The sequence below is a fragment of the Syngnathoides biaculeatus genome, chromosome 15 (assembly GCF_019802595.1).
Source record: "Syngnathoides biaculeatus isolate LvHL_M chromosome 15, ASM1980259v1, whole genome shotgun sequence".
NCBI classification, from domain to species: domain Eukaryota; kingdom Metazoa; phylum Chordata; class Actinopteri; order Syngnathiformes; family Syngnathidae; genus Syngnathoides; species Syngnathoides biaculeatus.
The window spans coordinates 3473728-3500568 of record NC_084654.1 but is presented as its reverse complement, the minus strand read 5'-3'; the positions used below and the strand labels follow the sequence as shown (position 1 = coordinate 3500568).

The window sequence follows — 26841 nt, the reverse complement described above, 5'->3', positions numbered from 1 at the left end:
AAAACATGGCAGGGTCGAGCTTACTCTGAGTCAATGATGAGGAACAAGGAACACTGAAACGCACGACAAGGTACAACGAAGTTGCAACAGACAGAATGAGACACAAGGATTATATGGCTGGAGTAATTATATTATGAGTGTCTATATTTGGTTGCTTGTGTATGGTGTTGTCTTGCGTTCTTTATGGGATGTGTCATGGCATCGCCCAGTGCGTAAGCCTCGACTGCAACTGCACTTTTTGTCATGACTTATGACAAATGTAGAGTTTTTGTCTCGTCAGGATAGCTACGCAGCCGAACCAAGCTGGCACAGAGCCAGGGCAGACCCGAAGATTCTCTTTAGTGCATACATAAAACCAAAATAAATGAAAATAAGAATAAAAATTAAAATACATATGGAAAATGGAAGGCACGGTGTCACAGCTGGTAAAATGTTAGCTTCACAGTTCTGAGGTCCCAGGTTCAGACCCGCCTGTGTGGAGTTTTCATGTTCTCCCCATGCCTGCGTGGGTTTCCTCCGGGCACTCCGGTGTCCTCCCGCATCCTAAAAACATGCAACATTAATTGGACACTTTAAATTGCCCCTAGGTGTGATTGTGAGTGTGGCTGTTTATCTCAATGTGCCCTGTGATTGGCTGGCAACCAGTTCAGTGTGTACCCCGCCTCCTGGCTGTTGACAGCTGGCATAGGCTCCAGCACTCCCCGTGACCCTCGTGAGGATAAGCGGTGAAGAAAATGGATGGATTGATGTAAGATGGAATGCATAAAATGATTGTCCAAGATATTAAAATTAACGTGTCCTTGCATTAATAGTGTAGGAGGAAATAGTTCAGGGTGGGGATGGCTCTCTGAAAAAAATTGTTGCTTTGTCTATTGGTCCTTGCTTTTGTGCATCCATACCACCTTCCAGATGGCAGGAATTCAAACCGTTGATAAACAGGCTATGTAGTGTGTACGATCTTCTGTACTGTTTGATTGTCCTCTGACGCCTGGCTCTGTCTACCTCAGTGCAGCTCCCGTACCAAATGGGGAGACAGTACGTCAGCAGGGTCTCGATAGATGAGCAGTAAAAGGCCAGCCGCAACTTTGTCTTTTCCACTCCCCAAGAACTCTCAGAAAGTGGAGACACTGTTGAGCCTTCTTGATGACCGCTGAGATGTTGTCTGTACAGGACAGGTACTCAGAAATCAGGACTCCCAGAAACCCGAATGTGTGGACTCTATTCTAACAGTGTTAGGTACGGCCTGCGAGCTGCACGCAAGCATCAGGAATATTCGGGTGAAGCCAGGTCTCCGTTATAATGAAAATGTCATGGCAGTCATGATGTTACGTGTTGTAGGGATTTGTGAGTTTGGACCCTACGCGTGTTCACGGATCGAGGAAGAGATGCCCAATGATTAGACAAAGTGAACACCAAATGGATTTATTACAAAGGAATGTGCAATACAGACGTCCAGGTTTTATCTAGGTATCTGCCGCACATGAGACGTGTGTCTTTTGGCAGGATAGCCCAAAGAAGGAGACAAAAGCTGCCCGGTAACACAAGGTTTGTATATCTATGGGTCCATGGTAAAAGTGGCTGTTCCCCCCCCCACCCCACAGCCCCCGCCGCCGCCGTCTGCTCCTGGGCCGGATAGTAACTTTACGCTCCTTAATCTAGTGTCGTTCGTTTCCACGGCAATGCCCGGGTGAGGAGGATGCCACCAGCCGGTTTTCTGGGTACAAAGATCAAGGACAGCCACCGTGCTCTGCAACATATCCTTGTCTGATTAGCAAATGGACAACGCCTTATCTGTTGATTAAATGTATAATGTCATATTTAAGCAAATAATGAAAGTACAATAAAAGTAAAATAGTCTTCATTCCTTCTCTTGAGCTATTAAATAGATCACAAAAACAAACAAGAAAATCACCAAAGTAACACTTCAAGAAATAGGGAAAACATAAAACCCTCTCTAATCATCCAAATATACCTTTTAACAAGTGCATAGTCTCATGGTTCAGAACACCGGTAAGCTTTAAACCTGCAGGACAGTACTAGACAACTGAAAAACAGCAAAACATTTCTAAAAAAAAGTAATATCACGCAAAAAGTATCAGTAGAACAGAAGGCCAAGGGCAATGCAATCACGGGGCATGTCAACATCATGACAATCAGGAAGCGGTGGAAGTTCAGCATCATTTTCAAGGGGAGTGACAACAACAATAAAATCATCTTGAGGAGTGTGTTGGGGCGGCGGTCTAATGAGGACATAATTATCGTGGCCATCAGCTGGGGCACTAGTCACCTTCTCAATCAGACAGGTTAAAAGAGAACGAATACAAGGAATGCAACAGCATCCACAGAGAGTAAAAATAGAGGTGAAGACAACCAGAGAGATGAAGATTGATGAAATGACACCCATTTACCAAACACATTCATCCAGTTATCCCACATCGACGTGTCAACACCAGACTGTTCCTTCATTTTCTTAGTAAGGGTTCTAAGTCCATCTTAGTGAGGCATCCGGCAGATGGGGTGTTATTCGGCAAACATGGGGTGTTATTCGGCAAACACCTTCTTTCTGGGCCAACAGTGCATCTACTGCGATTCTATTTTGGAAAGCCATAATTGTTGTCATTGTTCTTGTGGGCTGGTGTTACCGGGTGGGCAGTATCCCAAATTTTGCATTCATTTTTAGTCGGCACATAATTTTTCATAAGATCTAGAACACAGGTGGAGTTGACAGAAGAGGAAACGACACGTAACAAAGGTCTAGGTCGCAAATATACAACACAGTCACTCGGGGTTTTAATAGCTGCTTGTTCTAACATTAGTAACCAATTATTGTTTACTGCGCGTAACAGCTGGCACTGATGTGAGTGTGGGTAGGGAGTATTTTTGAGCGATTTCCCAGATCAAAATACAAGAAACAAAAATAACACCAATAATAATAATGCCATGAATTCCTGCTCTCCTTCTCTTGCTCCGAAAAGGAATCGGACCATCCGTAGGAATCATGGTTAACAATAAAACGACAACAAACAATAAAATAAAAGTGCAAGTAAGAGTCTGTAGCAGGGTGACGCATAGAATAATGAAACCACGTAGTTCCTTTCTCTCCAAGCAAACTGCTTTGGAGGTACAAGCAGTTACATTGTGGTGGCCAGACCAATGGGGTTCTGACCACTTATGAGAGAGTCATTTTAGGTAGACAGATGACCACTCAGGAAGATCAAGTGTAGGAGGTGGTGATGGAAGAGAGTCGTGATCTGGAATGAGAAATTAGAAGCAAAAGAATGCAGTTGTGTCCAAAAAAGTTTATGTCAAAACTTGGGAGACACAACGCCCTCCGCCAGCAGTTTGAGTGAGGCGGAAGGGCCAGGCATCAGACGACCTGAAAGAAGTTCGTAAGGGAAGAAACCAGTCAAGCGAATCACAGTTTGTCTCACAGACTTTAGAGCAAGGAGGAGAGCCTGGACCCAATTCATGCTGGAAGAGGTACATATTTTAGCCTGTTTTTCCTTCAACATGCGATTCATACGTTCAACCGAACCTTGACTGGCGGGGTGATAAACACAACCAAACTTGTGAGTTAACCCTAACCACGTCTCTGCGGTAGCTAGGTGTGGGGATGTGAAATGTGTACTGTTGCCCGAGCGGATGAGAGTGGGGAAACCGTTCGTTAGAATCCAGTGGTTCACCAAAGCTTTCAATACCGACATGGGGTCTTCGGGAACACAGGACTAGGCTTCAAGCCATCCGGAAAAGTTATCAACAAAAACAAGAAGGTAGTGCTTCCCTTGAACAGGAGTGATCATGTCTGTGAAATCCATGACCAGTTCACCACCGGGCCAGGTGGGTGGGTCAAATCACCCTGCAACGGTCTAAGTGTGGGGCAAACATTGTGTAGCTGGCAAATATTACAGTCACGACAGTGGGCGTGACACAAGTCAGACATTTTAGGATGCCACCAAATGCAAAGTTTGGTTAGCATGGCTCTGGGTCCAATATGAGCCATAGAGTGAGTTTCGGTCAAAACATCACAGAGTAAAGGTCCATCAGGTAACATTGGCTGGCCATAGAGGCCTAAGCCAGCACGCCAAATAATCTTTTGTTTAGGAGGGGTGTTGGGCTATATTTTAAGCAATTCACTATGAGACGGAGGTTCAGGCAGGTCAGGAGAGGATTTGTCAGATAATTGGACAAGCATCTGTGGGACATAGCCCGCAGCCTGCTTGGCACCCAAGTCGGTAGGATTATTGCCAAGGGCTGTCGTTGAAGTTGATTTGGAGTGGCCAGGGACCTTGACGATAGCCACCGCTGAATGTTTGGCCAGGGCTTGTCTAATCGTTGGATCTAGTGGAATGCTACAATACATCAGGACATGACGTTTTCAATCCCTGAAGCTTCTTTCTGGAGGCTTTGAATCCCAGCTCATGTAAATAGAGCAAAACAAGTTGAGTTAGAGACAAACAAGACTCTGCTGTTGGGGCTGCCAACAGGAGGTCATCAACATACATCAGGAGTTTACATCCATCTGGGAGTTTTAGATCCTGCAGCAATTATTTCAAACATTGATTAAAAATTCCATGTGAATTTTTGAAGCTTTGTGGCAACCTGGTGTATTGCAAATTGTGTCCCTGATATATGAATGCAAACACTCGGGTGCGGGTGGGACACAGAAGAATGCATTTGCCAAATCAATCGCTGTGAAGTATTTCAAATCAGGTGTGATGGGAAACAACATTCTGTGGGGGTCTGGTAGAGGTAACAATGGTGTGGTCGTTACATCATTAACGGCTCTCAAATCATGTGCCATACGATAAGTGTTACCATCTGCTTTTAAAACTGGCATGAGTGGTGTACACCACGAGGAGGTGGATGTTTCCAGGAGTCCAGAATTCCACAGGCCAGGGAGAGTGTCCTCCATCCCCTGGTTAGCAGCCGCGGGCTAAGGATATTGAGGTCTGTAAACATGAGATCCTGGAAAAACAGTGATTTTAACGTCGATTTCAACGTTGCCGTCACTGTCATTAAATGCGCAGTGCGCCTTTCTTGGTCTACCTCTTCAAGATCTCTCTTACATTGCCTGTTTTCGTTCCATGAGCTCTTATCTAATCTGTCCCTCACATTTTTCACCTGTTTTGCATAATCTCTGTCAATTTCATATTTATGTTATATATCCTATATTTCCATCGTCAATTTGTCCCAATTGCAAATTTTTTCCTTTTAGTTCTGCTTTTGCCATTATTTTAATGCACACTTCCTGTCTTTATCTTGTTTCTTTTTGTCAACATTAACCATCATTTGCCACTCAATTTCAATATACATTTCATCTTTAGTCAGATTATATTCAGCACATTCATGATCAAATTCACCATCCATGATTATTTATTCAATTTAGTGGTCACTCTTCTCTGACTAAACGCAACCGAATTCCTATCGCACAACAAATTAGAAAGCCTATACTATTCGTTTTTTTTTCGTACGCCACCTTGCGACGTCCCAGGCTCAAACCAATGGCAAACCCTTTGTTTTTAAGGGATCCTATCCCCCTTAAGTGTAACAGATAAACCTCAGTGCAATTGTACGTCTACAATATACATCAGCTACGACAGGATACACAACTTCTTTTTATCTCTTATTCTCTTTATCTCTTATTCTCCTATTCTCTTTGTAGGAATAATTGTGATCATAATTTGCTTCCAATAAAGAAATGCTTTGCTCTGCCCTAGATAACGTGGCAGCCTCCTAGCAGGAGATAGCAAGAACAAAAACATCTAATCATCAGAACTGTTAGAACTGCTGCCTGTTAAAGAAATGATGACCACACATGTATTCAGCAATCTTCCACACATGCACACGCACGTAAACAAACATTTACACCTTGTTTCAAACTGTTTTGCTTGTCGTCTCCTTTTTGTAACATCCATGTAAATAAGGGGCGTCTCAAAACTAAATAAGTAGAGGTGCCGAGGAGAGGATAATCAGAGAGTGCAGTGGTGAATTGTACGAGACAGTTCCTCTCCTCTCGAGACTTGAACTGGTGTCTTTGCTTCCTTTTTTGTCCTGTTTAATGAATGATTGGTGAACCTGACACTCTTTATCTCTTATTCTCACTTCTTTATCTCTTATTCTCAATAATAAATATGAGGCATTAACAAACTGATACCAATGACTTCTCAAACTTAGTCATTTCAATATGCAGAGTTTGACAGTAACAGGCTTCTGCTTACCTTTGGTTTTGGCTGCGACCTGGAGAAGTCAGAAGTACAGACGGATCACCCTCGACCTGTCTGTAAAAACACTCCTGTGTTTCTCATATGTATCCAAAAAATATCATCTGTCGATGGCCAACGCCCGTTTACCTCCCTCGACTTACGGTCGGGCCACCAAGAAATTGCAGGGATTTGGAAGTTTGGACCCTACGCATTTTCACGGATCGAGGAAGAGGTGACCAATGATTAGACAAAGTTAACGCAAGTGGATTAATTACAAAGGAATGTGCAATACAGACGTCCGGGTCTTATCTTGGTTTCTGCCACACACAAGACCTCTGTCTTCTGGCAGGATAGCCCAAAGAAGAAGACAAAAGCTGCCCTGTTACATAAGGTTTTTATATTTGTATGGGTCCATGGTAAAAGTGGTTGCCCTCCCGCAGCCTGGTCCTAGGCCAGGATAGTAACTTTCTGCTCCTTATCTGGTGTTGATTGTCTCCACGGCAACGCCTGGGAGAGGTGGATTCCACCAGCTGGTTTTCTACAGACAAAGATTAAGGACAGGCACCGCACTCCACAACACGTCCTTGTCTGATTAGCAAATGGACACCACCTTATCTGTTGATTAAATGTATAAGGTAACATTTAAGCAAATAATGAAAGTACAATAAAGGTAAAATAGTCTAAAGTATGAATTTAGACTAACGTCCTGTTTGCTCAAAATGTGACAAGGCAGTTAAAACAATTTAATGTCACGCACATCAATAGAACACAAACACGATGAAATAGCTAACACAAAACAGAAGTTCACTGACAGATTAGTCGAGCCAAAACAGCGAATAGTCACCAGCGTTGAATGAATGTTCCCCAAACAGACAAATGTTTTTTCCAGCGGGTATTCTAAGTTAGCGAATGTTCCAGAGATGTCCAAAAACCCAAGGCAGCAGGCCCCGTGTAGTTAGTCACAAGCAGCGTACTTTGTCCTAGAGCAGCGGTGAGTTCATAAGAAGCCTCGTTGACTGTCTTTCTCGTCCTTATATAGGCACACCTTGGAACATTCCAGAATTCCGTATAACAAAGGATCTGCATTACAAAGGATCCACATCAAAATGACCCAAGAGCATGAAAGGCATCATAAAGGTTCTGCGTCATAATGTATTAGACGTATAAAAGGAAACAGCGTTACAAAGCCTGCGTCATAAGAACTTCAAAGCATAAAAGGAAAATAAAGAGAATAAAGAAATAAAATACACACACACATAACAAACTCTCCGATTATTTGTAAATTGTAATTCCACCTCGTCCATTTTGTTGGCGATGGATCTGGAGTTGGTGAGGTACAGGCTTGGAAGAGGTGGTCTTGTGGATTGTTTCTTAGCCTGAGCAGGCAGCCGGACTGACTGCCCCGCTTTTGCTTCTTCTCCCTAACCCGCCTGTGCCACCTTGACAACAATCCATGACGAGCCCGGTGGTCTTGCTAGCTTGTCTGCAATGTTGTTTGCGGTGAAAGTTGCTTGAAACTGCTATTTTGTGTTGGTATCCGAAGTCCAAAAGAGCGGCTGTTGATGCTGGTTGACGAACCCCAAGATGTGGTCGAGAGGTGCCAGCTGCTCCTGGTCGAGCACCACAGAGGCGCTGTTGTTAGGCAGCAGCTGCGTGTTGGACAGCATAGGCCGGGTGCCACGAACAAGAGCATATGGTGGAAGTTGCGGGTCGAGCACTGATGAGGGACAAGCATGTAGTGAATGGCACCCGCTGGATGCTCCTGGAACAAGATAATGTGGTGAATGCTGTGGGTTGGGCGCCGACGAGACATGAGCACAATGAACAATGCAGCAGCACAATGAACTGGCAACTGACAATACAGCATACAAGGCCTTAATGCATTCGCGAATTTCCATCAACGAGGTGCTTGTGAGGAGCTGCTGCCAGAGGCATCTGCGCACAGGGGAGTGGCCTGGCCATGCCTCTGACACACACAATCACACGTAGGGGGGATTTAGAGTCATGCAGGCATGGGGAGAACATGCAAACTTCACACAGGTTGAGCTGGGATTTGAATCCCAGTCTTCAGACCTGAGAGGCCAATGTTCTAACCAGTTGCTCCACCATTTCATCTCATTTTACCCTTTCTTTAAAAAAATATACAATTAAAAAAAAACTTTTAAAAAAGCGCAACAAAATAGAGAGCAAAGACAACAGGCAAATACTTTCATAAAATAGTGATTGTGAAAATTCCAGTCTATCAGTGTAGCCTTTGACACACACATTTACACACACACACACGCTCACAAGCTCAAACACATTTTTCCTTGTGTAACTCGAAGCTCTACTTCCCCCCTACCTGTGCTGAAAGAACTCTTGGACTACTCAGTGACATGGGGTGCCCATGTTCACTGGGAATAAAAGCACGGCAAATGTGTCAATGTGCATAAGCATACCTAGTTGCAGTTTGGATTTTTTTTTTTTTTTTCAAGAGAGCAAAGCGGTAGATAGGGTTTGAGTAACATTCTGTCCTTTGCGAATGATTCCTTCAAACGAACTAATGTTTTGAGTAAATATAGTGAATGGAATTAATTTATTTCTCAGTTCAATTGAGCTCAGCCGTGAGCACGTGACGCACGGGAAATTCCCCTGCAAATGTTGGATGAGTGCGTGGAGACTACTGACGAGGCAGCATGCTTCGAGATTGTCCTGTTACACAGTGGCTACAATCGGCCGTCAAAATGTCTTTTTGTGAAATCTATCTGAGCACTTCTGGGATTTGCGATTTGGACCTTACGCGGGTTCACAAGTCGAAGAAGATATGACCAATGATTAGAAAAAGTTAACAGCAAATGGATTTATTACAAAGGAATGTGCAATACAGACGTCCGGGTCTTATCTCGGTATCTGCCGCACACGAGACGTGTGTTTTCTGGTAGGATAGACCAAAGAAGAAGACAAAAGCTGCCCGGTAACACAAGGTTTTTATACAAGTGTCTGCCGCCCCGTGCATTTTGGTCCTGGGCCGGGATGGTAACTTTCCGCTCCTTATCTGGTGTCGTTCGTCTCCACGGCAACGCCTGGGAGAGGAGGATGCCACCAGCCGTTTTTTTGCGTACAAAGATCAGGGAAAACCACTGGCTCCAGAACACATCCTTGTCTGATTAGCAAATGGACAACACTTTATCTGTTGATTAAATGTATAAGGTCATATTCAAGCAAATAATGAAAGTGCAATAAAAGTAAAATAGTCTTCAGTACAAAAAAAGATTGCAGACCATTGCCTAACAGAAATGTGGGGGTCAGGGAAAAAATCAGCAGAAAAGCATCAACTCTTTAGTGCTCCTTTGAGAACAAGAACAAAACTCTTAGATGCACCCTTGCAAATGCAGCATTTCATAAATGCGACGTCAAGTTTCGTTGTAATACAAATAATACCCGTCTTTCCCTGTCCTGTCAGTAGTAGTAATACCTAAAATGTTTTTTTTTCTTTCTTCTAGGGTGGCAGCAAGAAACTTTGACAACCTTGTCCAAGAAGAAAAGGCAGCAAAGATGTGTTTAGGCCTTTAATATATTTAAGCCATTGTTGAGCCCTCTAGGAGACAAGAATATTTATTTGTGTATTGATGTTAGTGTAACCCTAGTGTGTAAATGCATCTGGAAATATGAACGTGTTGCTGTAGGTTGTTGTGTTCGAAAGAGAAGGCTGTGTTAGTGTTCATTATGCTGGAGGAGGGCATTATGAACTGTACCATCAGCCATGAAATCCATCAATACGTCTTCTGCTTTGTGTATATCGTCGTACTATTGGTAAGTGTGTGCCTACACTAAATATTTACTGAGTATTCACATATTTCAGAAATTGCAGTGTTAATAGGACACAATGTTTTCATATTGGATATTCATCTTCCTGGCAACCCTATTGGGGACTTAATGTTAAAGTTGGCATCGTCTCACTGTAGCGTGCGCGTGCGTGTGCATGTGTGCGTGTGTGTGAAATTAGAGGGGTGAATGTGTGTCTTTTTCATATTTGTAAGTCCGCCTAGCAATTTTCTAGTTTACTGTATATAAAATGGTGGATATTTCATATTATTACAATTTACACAGCAACAACAGGTATTACACAGTATATAACTGCCAAAGGTAAATAAACATCAGCACAGAATATATCTAGCTCTTCCAGGGGAATCCCGAGGCATTCCCAGGCCAGCCGAGAGATGTAGTCTCTCGAGCGTGTCCAGGGTCTCTATCCGGTGGGACATTCCCAGAACACCTCACCAGGGAGGCCTCCGGGAGGCATCGGTATAAAATAACTCAGCCACCTCATCTGGTTCCTCTCGATGCGGAGGAGCAGAGCCTTTATTCTGACCCCATCCCAGATGACAGAGCTATTCAACCTATCTCTAAAGGAGAACATGGACACCCTGCAGTGGAAATTAATTTTGAACGCTTTTATCTGGGATCTTTTTCTTTCTGTCATGACTCACAGCTCTTAAGCATAGGTGAGGGTAGGAACGTAGATCAGTAAATTGAAAGCTTCACTTTTCAAATTAGTTCCTTCTTAACCACAATAGACTGATACTGCAGACGCTGATACTGCTGGCCACCTTACTGCCACAGCTCCAGTCGGCCGCCCCAGCATTGGAGGCGCAGAACATGGTCCACTCAGACTCAATGTCCCCTGCCTCCTCTGAAAAAACATGGACAAAGTTCCATTGGAGGTGGAAGTTGACACTCTTTTGATAGGGGATTCTCCCAGCCGTTCCCAGCAGTTTCAGCTCAGCAGTCCATATGGGCCTACCACATCCGACCAGCATCTTCCTCCACCATCAGACCCCACTCACCACCAAGTGTTGAGCAGTTGACAGCTCCACCCGTCTTTCAGCCAAGTGTCCAAGACATGTGACCACAAGTAAGATGACACAACCGCAAACTTGATCATTGAACTGCAACCTAGGGTATCTTGGTGCCAAGTGCACGTGTTGACACCCTTATGTTTGCAGATGGTGTTCATTATGGACAACCTGTAATTAATACAGTAGTCCAATAACAGAACACTCCTCAGGTTCTGATCGGGAGGGAAGCCATTCCCACCAATCACATCCTTCCAAATCTCACTCTCATTGCTCACGTGAGCATTAAAGTCCCCCAGCAGAATGATGGAGTCGCCAGTGGGAGCACTGTCCAAGACCCTCTCTCAGAACTTCAAAAATGGTGGGTAGTCTGAACTGCTGTTTGGTGCATAGGCAGAAACAACATTTAGGACCCATGCCCTCCACGCAGACGGAGGGAGTCTACCCTCTTGTCTACTGGGGTGAACCCCAATGTACAGGGGCTGAGCTGGGTACAATAAGTATTCCCACACTTGCTCGTGCGCCTCTCACCATGGGCAAGTCCAGAGTGGAACAGAGTCCAACCCTACACTGGAGTAGTTTGTGGAGGCAAGTCCGACCATATCTAGTCAGAACTGCTCGACCTCACACAACAGCTCAGGCTCCTTCCCTGCCAGAGAGGTGATGTTCCATGTTCCGAGAGCCAGCTTCAGTAACCGGGGATTGGCTCATGCAGGTCCCTGCCTTTGGCCATCGCCCAGTTTACACACCATTTGAGCCCTATGGCGCTTAACCACAGGCGGTGAGCCCATGGAAAGGGGTGGCCCACATTACCCTTTTGGGCTGTGCTCGGCCAAGCCTGAAAGGGTTTTAAATTAAGGTACCATGCATGTTTTCGGAATGTCAATGCAGGCACGAGTAGGACATGCAAATTCCGCACAGGTGAAGTTGGATTTTAACACTGGTCCTCAAAACTGTGAGGCGGATATGCTAAGCAGTCTTTCACCGTTCCGCTTACATTAAACTCAATTTGTCAAAACGTGTAGATTCCATTCAAATGGGCTCTTAGAGTAGATAAAAAAAGAAATATGCATGTACATTATCGTGTGGTAAGAAACATTTGTTCTACACAACTTCAGAATACCAGTCACCTTTATAAACTGCATAATGCACTGTATATCAGTGGCCTTAAAGAAACTTTCTCCCCAAATCATCTAACATTGGCTGTCCCTTTGCCAACCTGGTCACGCCTAAAGACAACATCAACATCTTCATTTCCAACACCTTCAGCGCTACTTCCTGTTGTCTCTTCAGTGCCATGGTCTCTAATCCGAATGTCATGACTGGTCTCACCACTGTTTTATGAACTTTGGCCTTCATCCGAGTAAAGGCTTTTTCTGTCACATAACACACATGACACCTTCCGCCAACTGTGACAACCTGCTTGGAACCATTTCATCACTTCCTTACCACACTCCCCATTGCTCTGAACTGTTGACCCCAAGTAATTAAACCCCTCACCCTTGCTATATAAACCCACTCTTTCCCTTCCAACCCTCTTATTCATCCACATATTCTGTTTTACTTCAGCTACTCTTCATTCCTCTCCTCTCCAATGCATGCCTCCATCTTTTTAATTGTTTTTAACAATATACTCACTGTCTTGGCTCTGGACATGTCCAAACCATTGAAATCTGCTCTCTCGAACCTTGTCTTCAAAACATCCAACTTTGGCTCTCCCTCTAATTTGCTCATTTCTAATGCTATCCAACCTGCTCAATCCTAGAGAGAACCTCAACAGCTTCATTTTTGCCACCTCCAGCTCTGCTTCCTGTTGTCTCCTCAGTGCCACTGTCTCTTATCTATACATCATGGCTGCCCTCACCACTGTTTTATAAACTCGCTATCTCTTCTCCCTGGACCCTCACTCTTCCCCCTCCACCATTCTCATTCTTGAACATATATTCTGTTTTACTTCAACGAATCTTCATTATTCTTCTTTCTAGTGTATGCCTCAATCTTTCTAAGTGTTCCTCCACCTACTCCCTGCTTTTACTGCAGATCACAATGTCATCTGGAAACATCATGTTCCACAGGGATTTATTTCATCTGTCAGCCGATCCATCACCACTGCAAAGAGGAAAGCACTCAGGGCAGATCCCTAATGTAGTCCCATATCCACCTGAAACTCCTCTCTCAGAGCAACAGCACAGCTCACCACTTATTGTAACATACTTCTCCGTCACTGCAGACTTCCACATGCAGTACCACAGTTTCTGTCTAGGAATTCTGTCACACTACTCTAGAGCCACAAAGAAACAGTGTTGCTCCTTCTGACCTTCTCTGTACTTTTCCATCAACATCCTCAAGCCAAATAAGGCATCTGTGGTACTCTTTCTTGGCATGAAACCATACTGGTGCTTGCAACTACTCACTTCTGTCCTGAGTGTAGCATGTATTACTCTTTCCCCTAACTGTATTGTATACCCCATCAATTTATTTCTCTATACTTCCGACAACTCTACACATCACCCTTGTTCTTAATAATGGGGACTTTTCCTCGATTCCTCAGGAATCCTCTCAGCCACGAGAATTGTTTAACAAGCTGGTGAAAAACAACACCCACCTCTCCTAGATGTTTCCATACTTCCTCAGGAATATCATCAGGACCAACTGCCTTTCATGTTTTCATCCTCTTTAATGCTTTTCTAACTTCCCCCTTGCTAATCATTGCCACTTCCTAGTTCACCACACTAGCCTATTCTAATCTTCCTCCTCTCATTTTCCTCATTCATTGACTCATCAATGTGGTCTTTCCATCTATCCAACACAATACTGGCATCAGTAAACACATTTCCATCACTAGCCTTTATCACGCTAAGCTGCTCCATCTCTATCCATTTGTCTGGTCAATCTGTATAGTTCTTTTTGTCCTTCTTCAGTGTTCAACAGGGCATAAATGTCAACATATGCCACTTGTTTGGCATTGCCAAGTTTACCGTCTACCTATGGTGCATCGCCAGGTATATGTACTTTTTTCTCCTCTCATTTTTCTCAGTCTCACATTTTCTCAGCAAACCCCTTTCCTTGTGTGATTTCCTGCACTTTGAGGTTACACTACCAAGTGTCCTCCTCTCCTTTCCTGTCAGAGGATACAGCAAGTACTTTCCTGCATCTCTCTTTGATCAGCTTGGCTCTGGTGGTCCAGTTTTCTGTTAGGCCATTCCTGTCCCCCGATAGCCTGTCACAACCACTGCCACACTGCACTATTCCGATCTCAGTTTCCACCACCACCACTCTGCCTTTGCCCTCTTAATCCTCCTCCCCAACATCAGAGTCATTTTTTAGTGACTGATACTGAAAAAATGTATATATATACAGTATTTTGTCACTAGCAAGCAAAAAAGCTATCACAAGGAAATGATTACTAAACAATACTCCCACAGTTGAGGATTGGATTAAAGTGGTCCAAGATATCTTTAAAATTGAGAAGTTAACTTTCATTTTGGAGGCAGGAACATGACCATTTTGAGGGAGAACGGGAAAACTGGACAAATTTTGCCACATCAAAATATGTTACTCCATAATGTGAAATCAAGTTTATCTTAATTTTGTTCATTGGTTCCCATCAGTCATTATTGCGTTTGTTGATGTTGTTGTTATTATTATTGTTTTATGTAAAAATTAACAAATACTTGGAATGTTTAAAATATGGGCCTTGTATCTATGAACTATGAAAGTTTAATATATTATATTATTATAAGGGAATTATGGAATAAACTTTTCCATGATATTCTATTTTTTGAAAGGTCTGTATACTATGTTTGTTTTGTGGTAGGGTTGATACAGTATAGAAAGACTAATCAGAAATTGGAGAATCACATTCTTCTTCTTCTTTTCCTTTCGGCTTGTCCCGTTAGGGGTCGCCACAGCGTGTCATCTTTTGCCATCTTAGCCTATCTCCTGCATCTTCCTCTGTAACCCCAACTGCCCTCATGTCTTCCCTCACCACATCCATAAACCTTCTCTTTGGTCTTCCTCTCGCTCTTTTGCCTGGGAGCTCCATCCTCAGCATCCTTCTACCAATATACTCACTCTCTCGCCTCTGAACATGTCCAAACCATCGAAGTCTGCTCTCTCGAATCTTGTCTCCAAAACATCCAGCTTTGGCTGTCCCTCGAATGAGCTCATTTCTAATCCTATCCAACCTGGTCACTCCGAGCGAGAACCTCAACATCTTCATTTCTGCCACCTCCAGTTCAGCTTCCTGTTGTTTCTTCAGTGCCACCGTCTCTAATCCGTACATCATGGCCGGCCTCACCACTGTTTTGTAAACTTTGCCCTTCATCCTAGCAGAGACTCTTCTGTCACATAACACACCAGACACCTTTCGCCAGCTGTTCCAACCTGCTTGGACCCGTTTCTTCACTTCCTGACCACACTCTCCATTGCTCTGTATTGTTGACCCCAAGTATTTGAAGTCGTCCACCCTCGCTATCTCTTCTCCCTGTAGCCTCACTCTTCCCCCTCTACTTTTCTCATTCACGCACATATATTCTGTTTTACTTCTGCTAATCTTCATTCCTCTCCTTTCCAGTGCATGTCTCCATCTTTCCAATTGTTCCTCTGCATGCTCCCTGCTTTCACTGCATATGACAATATCATCTGCGAACATCATGGTCCAAGGGGATTCCAGTCTAACCTCATCTGTCAGCCTATCCATTACCACTGCAAACAGGAAGGGGCTCAGAGCTGATCCCTGATGCAGTCCCACCTCCACCTTAAATTCCTCTGTCACACCTAAGGCACACCTCACCATTGTTCTGCTGCCATCATACATGTCCTGTACTATTTTAACATACTTCTCTGCCACACCAGACTTACGCATGCAGTACCACAGTTCCTCTCTTGGTACTCTGTCATAGGCTTTCTCTAGATCCACAAAGACACAATGTAGCTCCTTCTGACCTTCTCTGTACTTTTCCACGAGCATCCTCAAGGCAAATAATGCATCTGTGGTACTCTTTCTAGGCATGAAACCATACTGTTGCTCGCAGATACTTACTTCTGTCCTGAGTCTAGCCTCCACTACTCTTTCCCATAACTTCATTGTGTGGCTCATCAACTTTATTCCTCTATAGTTCCCACAGCTCTGAACATCCCCTTTGTTCTTAAAAATGGGAACTAGAACACTTTTCCTCCATTCTTCAGGCATCTTTTCGCCTGCTCGTATTCTGTTGAATAAGTTGGTCAAAAACTCCACAGTCATCTCTCCAAATTGCTTCCATACCTCTACCGGTATGTCATCAGGACCAACTGCCTTCCCATTTTTCATCCTTTGTAATGCCTTTCTGACTTCCCCCTTAGTAATCATTTCCACTTCCTGGTCCTTCACTCTTGCCTCTTCAACTCTTCCTTCTCTGTCATTTTCTTCATTCATCAACTTCTCAAAGTATTCTTTCCATCTATTTAGCACACTACCGGCACCAGTCAACACATTTCCATCTCTATCCTTAATCACCCTAACCTTCTGCACATCCTTCCCATCTCTATCCCTCTGTCTGGCCAACCTGTAGAGATCCTTTTCTCCTTCTTTCGTGTCCAACCTGGTGTACATGTCTTCATATGCCTCTTGTTTAGCCTTTGCCACCTCTACCTTTGCCCTACGTCGCATCTCGATGTACTCCTTTCGCCTCTCCTCAGTCCTCTCAGTATCCCACTTCTTCTTCGCTAATCTCTTTCCTTGTATGACTCCCTGTATTTTGGGGTTCCACACCAAGTCTCCTTCTCCCCTTTCCTACCAGATGACACACCAAGTACTCTCCTGCCTGTCTCTCTGATCACCTTGGCTGTCGTCGTCCAGTCTTCCGGGAGCTTCAGTTGTCCATCGAGAGCCTGTCTCACCTCTTTCCGGAAGGCCGAACAACATTCTTCCTTTCTCAGCTTCCACCACATGGTTCTCTGCTCTACCTTTGTCTTCTTAATCTTCCTACCCACCACCAGAATCATCCTACATACTACCATCCTATGCTGTCGAGCTACACTCTCCCCTACCACTACTTTACAGTCAGTAACCTCCTTCAGATTACATCGTCTGCACAAAATATAATCTACCTGCGTGGTTCTACCTCCGCTCTTGTAGGTCACTATATGCTCCCCTCTTCTGGAAATAAGTGTTCACTACAGCCATCTCCATCCTTTTTGCAAAGTCCACCACCATCTGCCCTTCAAAGTTCCTTTCCTGGATGCCGTACTTACCCATCACTTCTTCATCGCCCCTGTTTCCTTTACCAATATGTCCATTACAATCTGCACCAATCAAAACTCTCTCGCTGTCTGGGATGCTCAGAACTACTTCATCTAGTTCCTTCCAGAATTTCTCTTTCAACTCTAGGTCACATCCTACCTGTGGTGCATAGCCGCTAACCACATTGTACATAACACCCTCAATTTCAAATCTTTTCACCTCCAAGACATTCTTAGCCAGCTCTTCCTTTAAAATAACCCCTACTCCATTTCTCTTCCCATCTACTCCGTGGTAGAATAATTTAAACCCTGCTCCCAAACTTCTAGCCTTACTACCTTTCCACCTGCTCTCTTGGATGCACAGAATATCAACCTTTCTCCTAATCATCATGTCAACCAACTCCTGAGCTTTTCCTGTCATAGTCCCAACATTCAAAGTCCCTACACTCAGTTGTAGGCTCTGTGCATTCCTCTTTTTCTTCTGACGCTGGATCCGGTTTCCTCCTCTTCTTTGTCTTCGACCCACAGTAGCTCAATTTCCACCGACGCCCTGCAGGTTAGCAGTGCCGGGGGCGGGCGTTGTTAACCCGGGCCACGACCGATCCGGTATGGGACTTTAGATGAACGCTCATATTTGTTTGGCACAGTTTTTACGCCGGATGCCCTTCCTGACGCAACCCTCTGCATTTATCCGGGCTTGGGACCGGCCTACAGATTGCACTGGTTTGTGCCCCCCATAGGGCTGCATTAAGAATCACATTGTGTTTCTTATTTTAGGTGGGTGTTCCCTCCAACCTGTACTCCCTGTACCACGCAACACTGCAGCTAAAGCAAAAGAATGAGCTTGGGGTTTACTTGATAAACCTCACTGTGTCTGATCTATTATACCTGGCATCATTACCACTCTGGCTCCAGTACTTTTTTCAGGTAAACTGAAACCAATGATTCACAGTTGAATGCAGTGCCTATAAAAACACTCCCCCCAGCTATTTTATTTACACATCCTTCAAAATTCTATTAACAAAAGTGAAACACTGATATTATTGTTTGCACATTTTATACATCCATCTATCCATCCATACATCTTTCATTTTTTTCAGGCTTGAGTTGTGGGGGCAGCTGCCTAAACAGAACCCACCCTCTTTGTCCAGCTCTTTGAAAGCTAGCCAAAAAACAAAATCTTTGTAGTGCACCCTGTGTCTTTCAGACACCTCACCAGGAGGCATTGTGTACTGACCCACCTCATTTGGCTCTAGACATTCTGTTGAGGAAACTCATTTGTTTTGGTGGTCTTGTTCCTTTGGTCACTATCCACATCTGGCGAACATTTAGTAAGCAGAGAGGACTCAGAGACGATACACAACAACTTTTTCTAGTTGAGGATCTTTCATACTTGGAGTGAGCTGAAGATCATGGGCTAATGGCGACATACTGAGAGCATTGAAATAGCCTCCTCAATTCCACAACTGCGCCCAGAGATTCTGTTAGTTTAAGGAAAAAATCATTAACAAAGGGGAGGTGCACCAGAGTCCATCACTCACTGGAAACAATACTTGCAATCCGGACAAAACTCTGACACCAGTTGTACAATAACGAATTGCCCATATCAGGGGTCAGGTAACCCATACCTGACAGTGATGCAGTTTAATGCCTTCTCCAAGTCCTCCAAGCACATGTAGCCTGGTTGGGAATTTTCTTGCATCCTCTAAGACCCTTTCACTGAAGGTGGAGGGAGGCTGACCTTTTATCCAATGAGTCAATTTCTAACATTAGAAGGACAGGGTTGTGAATTAAAAAGTATTCCCACACCTGCCAGCAATAAAAGGGAGAGATGAAGGACATTGTTTTCGGGACTGTATGTTCATCTTTGTTAAACCAAATATCCAAAACACAAATTCACTTACGGTTTTGTCTTAACTTTACATGTTCTTTACGTACTACCTGCTGCACATTTTTGTTTCATCTTTGGGCTTTGTTTTTGCAGGATGATGATTGGCAACACAGGGAATGGCTGTGTCAGTTGTGTGGCTTTCTTCTCTATGAGAATATCTACATCACCATTGGCTTCCTATGCTGTATAAGTCTGGATCGATACCTAGCTGTTGTGCACCCTTTGAGGTAAGCTTAAACATACAAATTACATGACTATACGACATGGCATATGTTAAGTAAAAAGTTCCTAACAGGCTAAATGATTTGAAGCAATCAGGTTGGACATTGTTTGCATTTGAACGATTCCAGTCCTGATTCCGGTTCCTCATTTTGATTCGGGTTCTGAACGATTCTTGATTCTGATTCTATTACGGGTGTGGATGAAAACGTTTGCATGGTTAAAATAAAGTGTCAAAATTATGAACATCCAGTTTCTTGGCGGAAAGCAATATAGACTAAAATGAACATTTGACTTTGGGTTCTTCATCACCAGTATCGATGTAAAACCTTAGAACTAAATGGCAATGTGTTTGGAACTAAAACAATTGATTTACATGTCATCAATTAATGTTTCAGCTAAAAGTTGAATATAGCATTGCTGAAATAAAAAATGGGGACTTTTATCACGCCAAATATTTTTTATGAGCAAGTTTTTACTTGACTTCCTGTTTTAAGAGTGTAGCCTTTTATCTTGAAATATACACACCAGAACATAGCATTTTGGGATGAAAAGTAACTTCACGTGACATTGGTGAATTTTGAAAATGAAAGTACAGTAATGTAACCAAATGCTCTATAATATTGATACCCACAGATGAGGCACAAGGTTAGTGTTTATGATACTATGAGAAAACACTTATATGAATGTATTCCCAGTTCATAGTGTTGTAAAGTTTCTAGTTTGATGTAGTTTTAGCTCAATGTTAACCTTGTCATCAACTCTTAGAGTCGCTATGGAAGTATTCAGACCCCCTTAAAATTTTCCCTCTTTCTTATACTGTATTGCAGCTATTTGTGAAACCCATTCATTTTTTCCTCATTAATGTAAACAAAACACCCTGCATTGACAGAAAAAAATTTAGTTGTTGACATTTTTGCAGATTTATTAAAAAGGAAATTGAAATATTAAATTCGCATGACTATGCCTTTATGCCTCTTTATGACCTTTGCCCAGTATTTAGTAGAACCACCCTTTCGAGCTAATACAGCAGTCTTTTTTGGGGAAAATGTGACAGGCTTTTCACACCTGGATTTGGGGATCCTCTGCCATTGTTCCTTGCATATTCTCTCCAGTTCTATCAGGTTAGATGGTGAATGTTGGTGAACAGTCATTTTCAGTACTCTTCAGACATGCTCAATTGGTTTTAAGTCAGGCCTGTGGCTGGGCTATTCAACAACAGTCACAGAATTGTTCTGAATCCACTCAATCATTATTTTAGTGCCGAGGGTTATTGTCTTGTTGGAACGTAAATGTTCGGCACGTACTTTGGAAAAGGTTTTCGTCCAGGATATCCTTGTACCTGGCTGCATTCATTTTCCATTTGATTTCAACCAACCTGCAGCTGAAAAACACCCCACAGCACCATGCTTCACTGTTGTGACTGTATTGGACAGGTGATGGTTTTCTCCACACAAAGCCGTTAGAATTAGGGCCAAAAATCTTCACCCCATGCCTGCATGGGTTTTTTGGTTTTCTTTTCTGGTTTCCTCCCACATCCCAAAAACATAGATTATTAATTGAACACTCTAAATTGCCCACAGATGTGATTGTGACTATTGTCTGTCTCCTGCGAGTGGCTGGCAACCAGTTCAAGGATATAACCCACCTCCTGGTCGATGACAGCTGGGATTGGCTCCAGCGCTCCCACGACCCTCTTGAGGATAAGTGGCTCTGAAAAATTATACATTGATGGATGGAGGCTACTGTGCTCTTAGGAACATCAAGTAGAACAGATTATTTTTGTAACCGTGGCCACAGCTGTGCCTTGCCACAATTCCATCCCTGAGCTCTTCAGGCAGTTCCTTTGACCTCATTTACTCTGACATACACTGTGATCTGCAAGATCTTATATAGACAGGTGTGAAGGGTTCCTAAACAAGTCCAATCAGTATAATCAAACAACTGGACTTCAATGGAGATTAAGAACCATCTGAAGTAAGATCAGAAGAAATGCACAGCACCAGAGTTCAATATATGTCAAAGCAAAGAGTATGAAGTGGCTGAGATGAGAATCTCAAAATCCAGACCATTGTCCTCAGTCCGAAAAGGGTGGCGTGCCCTCTCATGGTCGGGGATGGGATCCTGCCCCAAATGGAGGAGTTCAAGTATCTTGGGGTCTTGTTAACGAGTGGAGGAAGCTACTTTCCCCACGACCCAACCTGGAGAAGCAGTAGAAGATGGATTGATGGATAGATGAAAGAGTCTGAATACTTATGGCTGTGTGATGTTTTCTTTTTCCTTTTTAATAACTGAAAATTTTCAACAATTCATTTTTTTTCCCCTCAGTATGGGGTGCTGTGTGTACATTAATGAGGACAAATGAACTTAGATGATTTTAGCATTTGGCTGCAATACAGCAAAGAATAAAAAATTTAAGAAGGTCTGAATACTTTCCGTATCCTCTGTATGTTGGTTTGAAGAGTGCTAAAAGCCAAACAATGCATAAGTGCAAACCAATGTTTAAATTGTTAGCTGCCTCCATGTTCCCATCGACATTTTATTGTTTTTACTTATCCAATTTCACTTAACTGAAGTTCCGTGTGATGTAGGCTAAGGTTTAAAGCGGGAGAGAGCACATCAGACTACTACAGATGGTGAAAGCCTCTTTTGTAAAATATAAATTTATTCTAAGAGTCACACTGGTCATTTATTTGAACAAAGTTAAAACACCTTTATTCAATGTCGCAGTTGGGCACAAACAGTTCTTTGAGCTCATGCTTCTTCATTGGTTTTCACCCTATTCTTTTTCAGGCTCAGCGAGCTGTAGACATTGAAACTGGGAACCGAAATTTAAAAATTTGAACCATTCTGGGAGAACCGGAATGTTACCCACTGTTCCAATCAGAGCTTGCTTCTCAATGCCCAATGCTAGCAATCAATTGCAGTATCCCTCACAAATGTTTTAAACAATGATCTTGAGATGAGGTGAGTTTTATATTTTGTTGCAAAGTGGTTCATTTGTTTGATGCTGAAAACTTAAAAGAAGACGAACAAAAAGTAATTGTCATGGGTGTGCCAGTCCTGTTATGGCTGTGCTAGTCCCCAATGCGGCGCGCACCTGCACCAATCAGCAGATGCGTGCACTGGTGCCTCGTCTCCGTAATTACATCTCACGTATTTGAGGCCACGTGTGCGGTGTGGTCTTTGCCAGATCGTTGATTCCATGTCATGTTCCCGCAACTCCTTGTCTTTGCTCTTGCTATTCCGTGTACCGACCCCGGCTCGTTCTTGACCTTCTTCTTACGCGTGCTGAATCTGCTGCTGCTGCCTCCGTGGACTGCCTGCTGGTATTTTGACCTTTGACCTAATAAATACGCTTCCCAAACTGCTCCTAAGCCTTGTGAGTCGTACATTTGGGTTCAGCCACGAGTTCTGGGCATGACAGAATGGTCTGGACCAAAAGTGGACCCAGTCGAATCGGATCCGGTTCCCAATGCCCTTCAGGTTCAAGGTAGATGTGTTACTGACTACAAAGGAGCCCTCCAAATGATTGGTCGCCATCTGCAGGAGGTAATGGCGCGGCTTAAGTCCTTGTCCATGTCCTTGTCTAGTGGAGCCGGCGCCAACCCAGATCCAGCCACTGCCGCGGCAGTCTTACATACTCCCGAGTCCGCCCCCTCGCAGGTCGCTGACGCTTAGAGGGCCGTATGCGCAGCACTCGCCTGCCCGGAGCGGTTTTCTGGGGACTCGGGCAATATTAAGCCCTTCATCACCCAGTGTGAGTTGCACTTCGAGTTTCAGTCCACCGCCTTTCCCACCGATTGCTCCATGATTGCGTTCGTGATCTCCCACCTGACAGGGAGGGCAGAAGCCCGGGTGACTGCAGAATGGAGCCGCTCCACAGACGTGCCGAACGTAGGCGTCCTTCGTCACAGCCATGGCACAGGTATTCCAGTACACATCCCCTGAACCCGAGGTGGTGACATCACTGATCACGGTCCAGCAGGGTCGATGCAGAGTCTCGGATTATGCAATCGAATTCCACATTCTGGCGGACGAGAGCCAGTGGAACAATAGGGCGCCTCAAGACGCTTTTGTTCAGGGGTTGTCACCCACGACCAATGACCGACTAATCCCGGTGGACGTACCAACGGACTTCGGACTCCCTCATTACGCTCGCCCTAAAAATCGATCAGAGGTTCGTAAATCAAGAACAGGACAACGCACGATTGGGGGTATGCCTGGCAGAGCCTTAGACAATCCGATGCGGAAGAACACATGTAATTGGATGAGATTCGCCTGTCACCCAAGGAACGCCAACGACGCCGGCGAGAGGGTCACTGCATCTATTATGGATGGGTGGGCCACCTCGTGTCTCGCTGCTCGTCCAAACCAGCAGGACCCGCACTCAAGAGTGCCAACGACGGTAAGTCTTAACCATGCCTCGCCACCCAGTGTTGGATCTCGCGGGATGTCCCTGAGATTCAAGATGCTGCGGAAGATGTCTGATCCGTCTCTGTGAGACTTTTCCATCACGGCTTTGGCGCTGCGCACTGCTCTCTTTGCGAGGCTGTTGGATTGTGGGAATTCAGGACTGCTGGTAGTGTGGATGAAATCCCATTGTTTGGCGAAGTCTTTGAAGTGCTGACTGGTGTACTCTCTGGCATTATCGGAGATGAGGACGTGTGGCATGCCATGGACAGAAAAATGTCTCTTTAGTTTGGACATCACAGCTGATGATGTTTGCTGGTGGAGTAGGTCGATCTAGAAACAGCAAGAGTATGTATCCGCTGGTACCTGATAGTGTTTGCCGTGCCATTCAAACATGTCTGTGGCTACTGTGAACCACGGGAGATCTGGGACTGGATGGAGTCTTAGTGGCTCTTTTTGTTGGTACGACCTGATGCCGTTACACACAGAGCAGGTGAGTACCTCTTCAGAACTGTGTTTTGACATTGCATGCCAGAATATGATGCCTCTGGCTCTGCACTTGGTTGCTTCAACACCTGGGTGGCCTCTGTGCATGATGGTGGTATACTCCTTGTGTAACTAGCGAGGGATGACTGCTTTGTGGCCTTTCATAACAACACCATCATCCACACTGGGTTCGTGCCTCAAGGGAAAGAAGGGAGCGACTGCTGGTAGGTGTTGACTCTCTTTGGTGAGACAACCACTCTGCCTGAGCTCTTCCAGGAGGGCTGTGGAGATGTAACTCACTGACATGATTTCATAAGCCTCCTCCTCTGGATGGCTGTGGGAAGCTTGAGCGCATGGAGCTCTGGAGAGAGTGTCAGCGACGTACACGTGCTTGCCTTTTTTGTACACTAGGCTGATATCGTAGCTTTCCAGGCAGACCAAATGGAGTAGTGAATGTTGTCATCATGGAGGATTTCTTGTTGAGACTGATCTGCCAAAAGGAGTTCTTGGCGTCCAGGACAGAGAACACGGCTGCCCCAGACATCTGGACAGCCACCTGCTCAACAGAGCGCATTGGATGGTGAAGTCTCTTGAGTGCCATGTAAAGATCTTTTGGATTGATGCAGTCGTATTTAACTTTTGTTCTTCTTGTGAGCTACCACCATAGAGGAAACCCAGTCTGTGAGCTCTGTGACAGGTGTGATAACTCCCACATTTTGCATGCGATCGAGCTCTGCTTTCACTCTTTCTTGCACTGCTACAGGAATGGGGTGAGCTGGTCGGACCACGAGCTGTGTGTTGGGGTCCAGTCTCATCGAGTATGTGACTGGAAGCTTTCCAAGTTTGTCATCAAAAACATCCTTGTATTGTATGAGAGTTTGTGTTCTGAAATCCGTGTTGCTGACAATAGTGATCTGGTGAACATCGGGGCTCATCCTGACGACTCCCATGTCCACACATGCACGAAATCCGAGAAGTGGCTGCACAGCCAAGTCTACTATGAAAAAGGGCATTGTGTGACGTTGCTCCTTCAGGCAGCATGACAGCGTCCATTGTTTCAATTCTGGTGCCTCCATAGGCGAGGACGTTTGCATCAGTCTTTTGTAGTGTGATTTTCTTTCTTGTAGACTCTTGTAGTCTTTTCTGGAAGCACATTACACTTTGCTACAGTGTAATGCAATCTTAAGTTCCACAGTTTTTCCATTCAGTACCACAGTCACAAATCCTTCATCCTGAGCATCAACGCTGTTGATTTGGAAGGCAACATCAACACCATCCACATAGAATGTGACATCTTCTTGTGCTGATGTCTGTTCCACTGACACTTCATGCACTGGCCGTCTGGAGCCTTTCTTGTGCCGTTAGCCCTGGTCCCACAGCTTGGATTTGCAACAGCTTTTGTAATGGTTCATTTTGTTGCACTTGTGGCACTGCAGTCCATAAGCAAGACATTTCTCTCTTTTAGCACTGTGGCTCCCCCTGCAATTGTTGCATTTGGTTATGGTGTCACAGGGTGTCTGGGGCCTGGACAGTCCATTTCTGAGCTAAGATGGCTTCACTACATCCACGTGGGTGACCTAGGTGGCTCGTGTTTTACTGTTTTCCTCTGTCATTTCATGGATACGACAGACTGAGATGGCTTTGCCCAGAGTCAGTTCACTATCTCAGCAGAGATTTTCTCAAAGAGTCATTGGTAATGCCTCACACAGTGCAATCACATATAAGTTCATCAGTGAAATCTTCAAAGTGGCAAGTTTTAGCTTTAATTTTCAAGTCACTGATGTAGGATTCAATGCTCTCACCTTGTCTTTGTTTCCATGAATTAAATCTGTGCCTGTCCACTGTCCAGTTGCATTGAGGTTTGCACATTTCCCTAAATTTTCCTATTCAGGCACTCTGGATCCTCCCTGGCCTCCACCAGGGTGATAACCGTTCCATTATCCCATTATCTTTGCTGCAGCAATAAAAATGTCGTACTCCCATTCAAAAACACGCCAGCTTTCGGCAACATTTTCATCAAAAACGACGGGGTCTGGCCTGGAAAAACCCTACGCCGTGACTCAGCAAAAAAAAAACAAAAAAACAAATTGTGTCCTCAGCTCGGCTAGCCAGTAACCATAGGTCCGCTGAAAAACGAAAACAAGCGGCCCAGAAAAAAAGTTACTCACAGGCGATAGTCCGTACCTGCTGTCTTCTGGCACCATGTAAATGGTAGTGACTTCTTGTGTGTGCATAAGAGATCACAGGTTTCTGAAGCAATGAGTGTTTATTAAAGTCTGAGGACGTGTATCACGGTGAGCGGCTACCGTAGACTGCTGCAGGCAATACTAGAAGAAGGCAGATAAGGGACCCAACCCATAACACTTAGGAGAGGTGCGTCCCCTACTGGGCATAGTGACAAACAACCAATAATCTACACACACTTATAACCCTCTTCCACTACAAGCCACTTGCTTTTACCTGTTACAGAGTTAATAGTCAATGACATTTCTCTGCTGTATTTTAACACATCCACAGGAGTATGAGTGTTAACTTTCTGTATTTATCTTTGGTTGTCAAGCGGGTTTTC

At 44.3% G+C, this 26841-nt stretch overlaps 1 protein-coding gene and 1 long non-coding RNA gene across 7 annotated transcripts in view; one reads left to right on the top strand and one right to left on the bottom strand.

Annotated features, from left to right (window-relative positions):
* Nucleotides 1-26841, top strand: part of LOC133513711 (ovarian cancer G-protein coupled receptor 1) — a 48780-nt gene that overhangs the window by 6854 nt on the left and 15085 nt on the right. The window contains 3 exon segments of the mRNA XM_061844737.1: nucleotides 9686-9995; nucleotides 18041-18190; nucleotides 19248-19381. Coding sequence (XP_061700721.1) covers nucleotides 9909-9995; nucleotides 18041-18190; nucleotides 19248-19381 — 371 coding nt within the window. The 5' untranslated portion in view covers nucleotides 9686-9908.
* Nucleotides 1617-26841, bottom strand: LOC133513712 (uncharacterized). 6 transcript variants are annotated; one of them, XR_009798586.1, is made up of 4 exons: nucleotides 26075-26841; nucleotides 6219-7965; nucleotides 4816-4965; nucleotides 1617-4415 (listed from the first exon to the last, which is right to left on the bottom strand). It is a non-coding gene; the product is annotated as an uncharacterized LOC133513712 (long non-coding RNA). The 6 variants fall into 6 exon arrangements; XR_009798585.1 differs by having other exon boundaries at nucleotides 1617-4965; nucleotides 6219-6407; nucleotides 6500-7965; XR_009798584.1 differs by having other exon boundaries at nucleotides 1617-4965; nucleotides 6219-6818; nucleotides 7048-7965.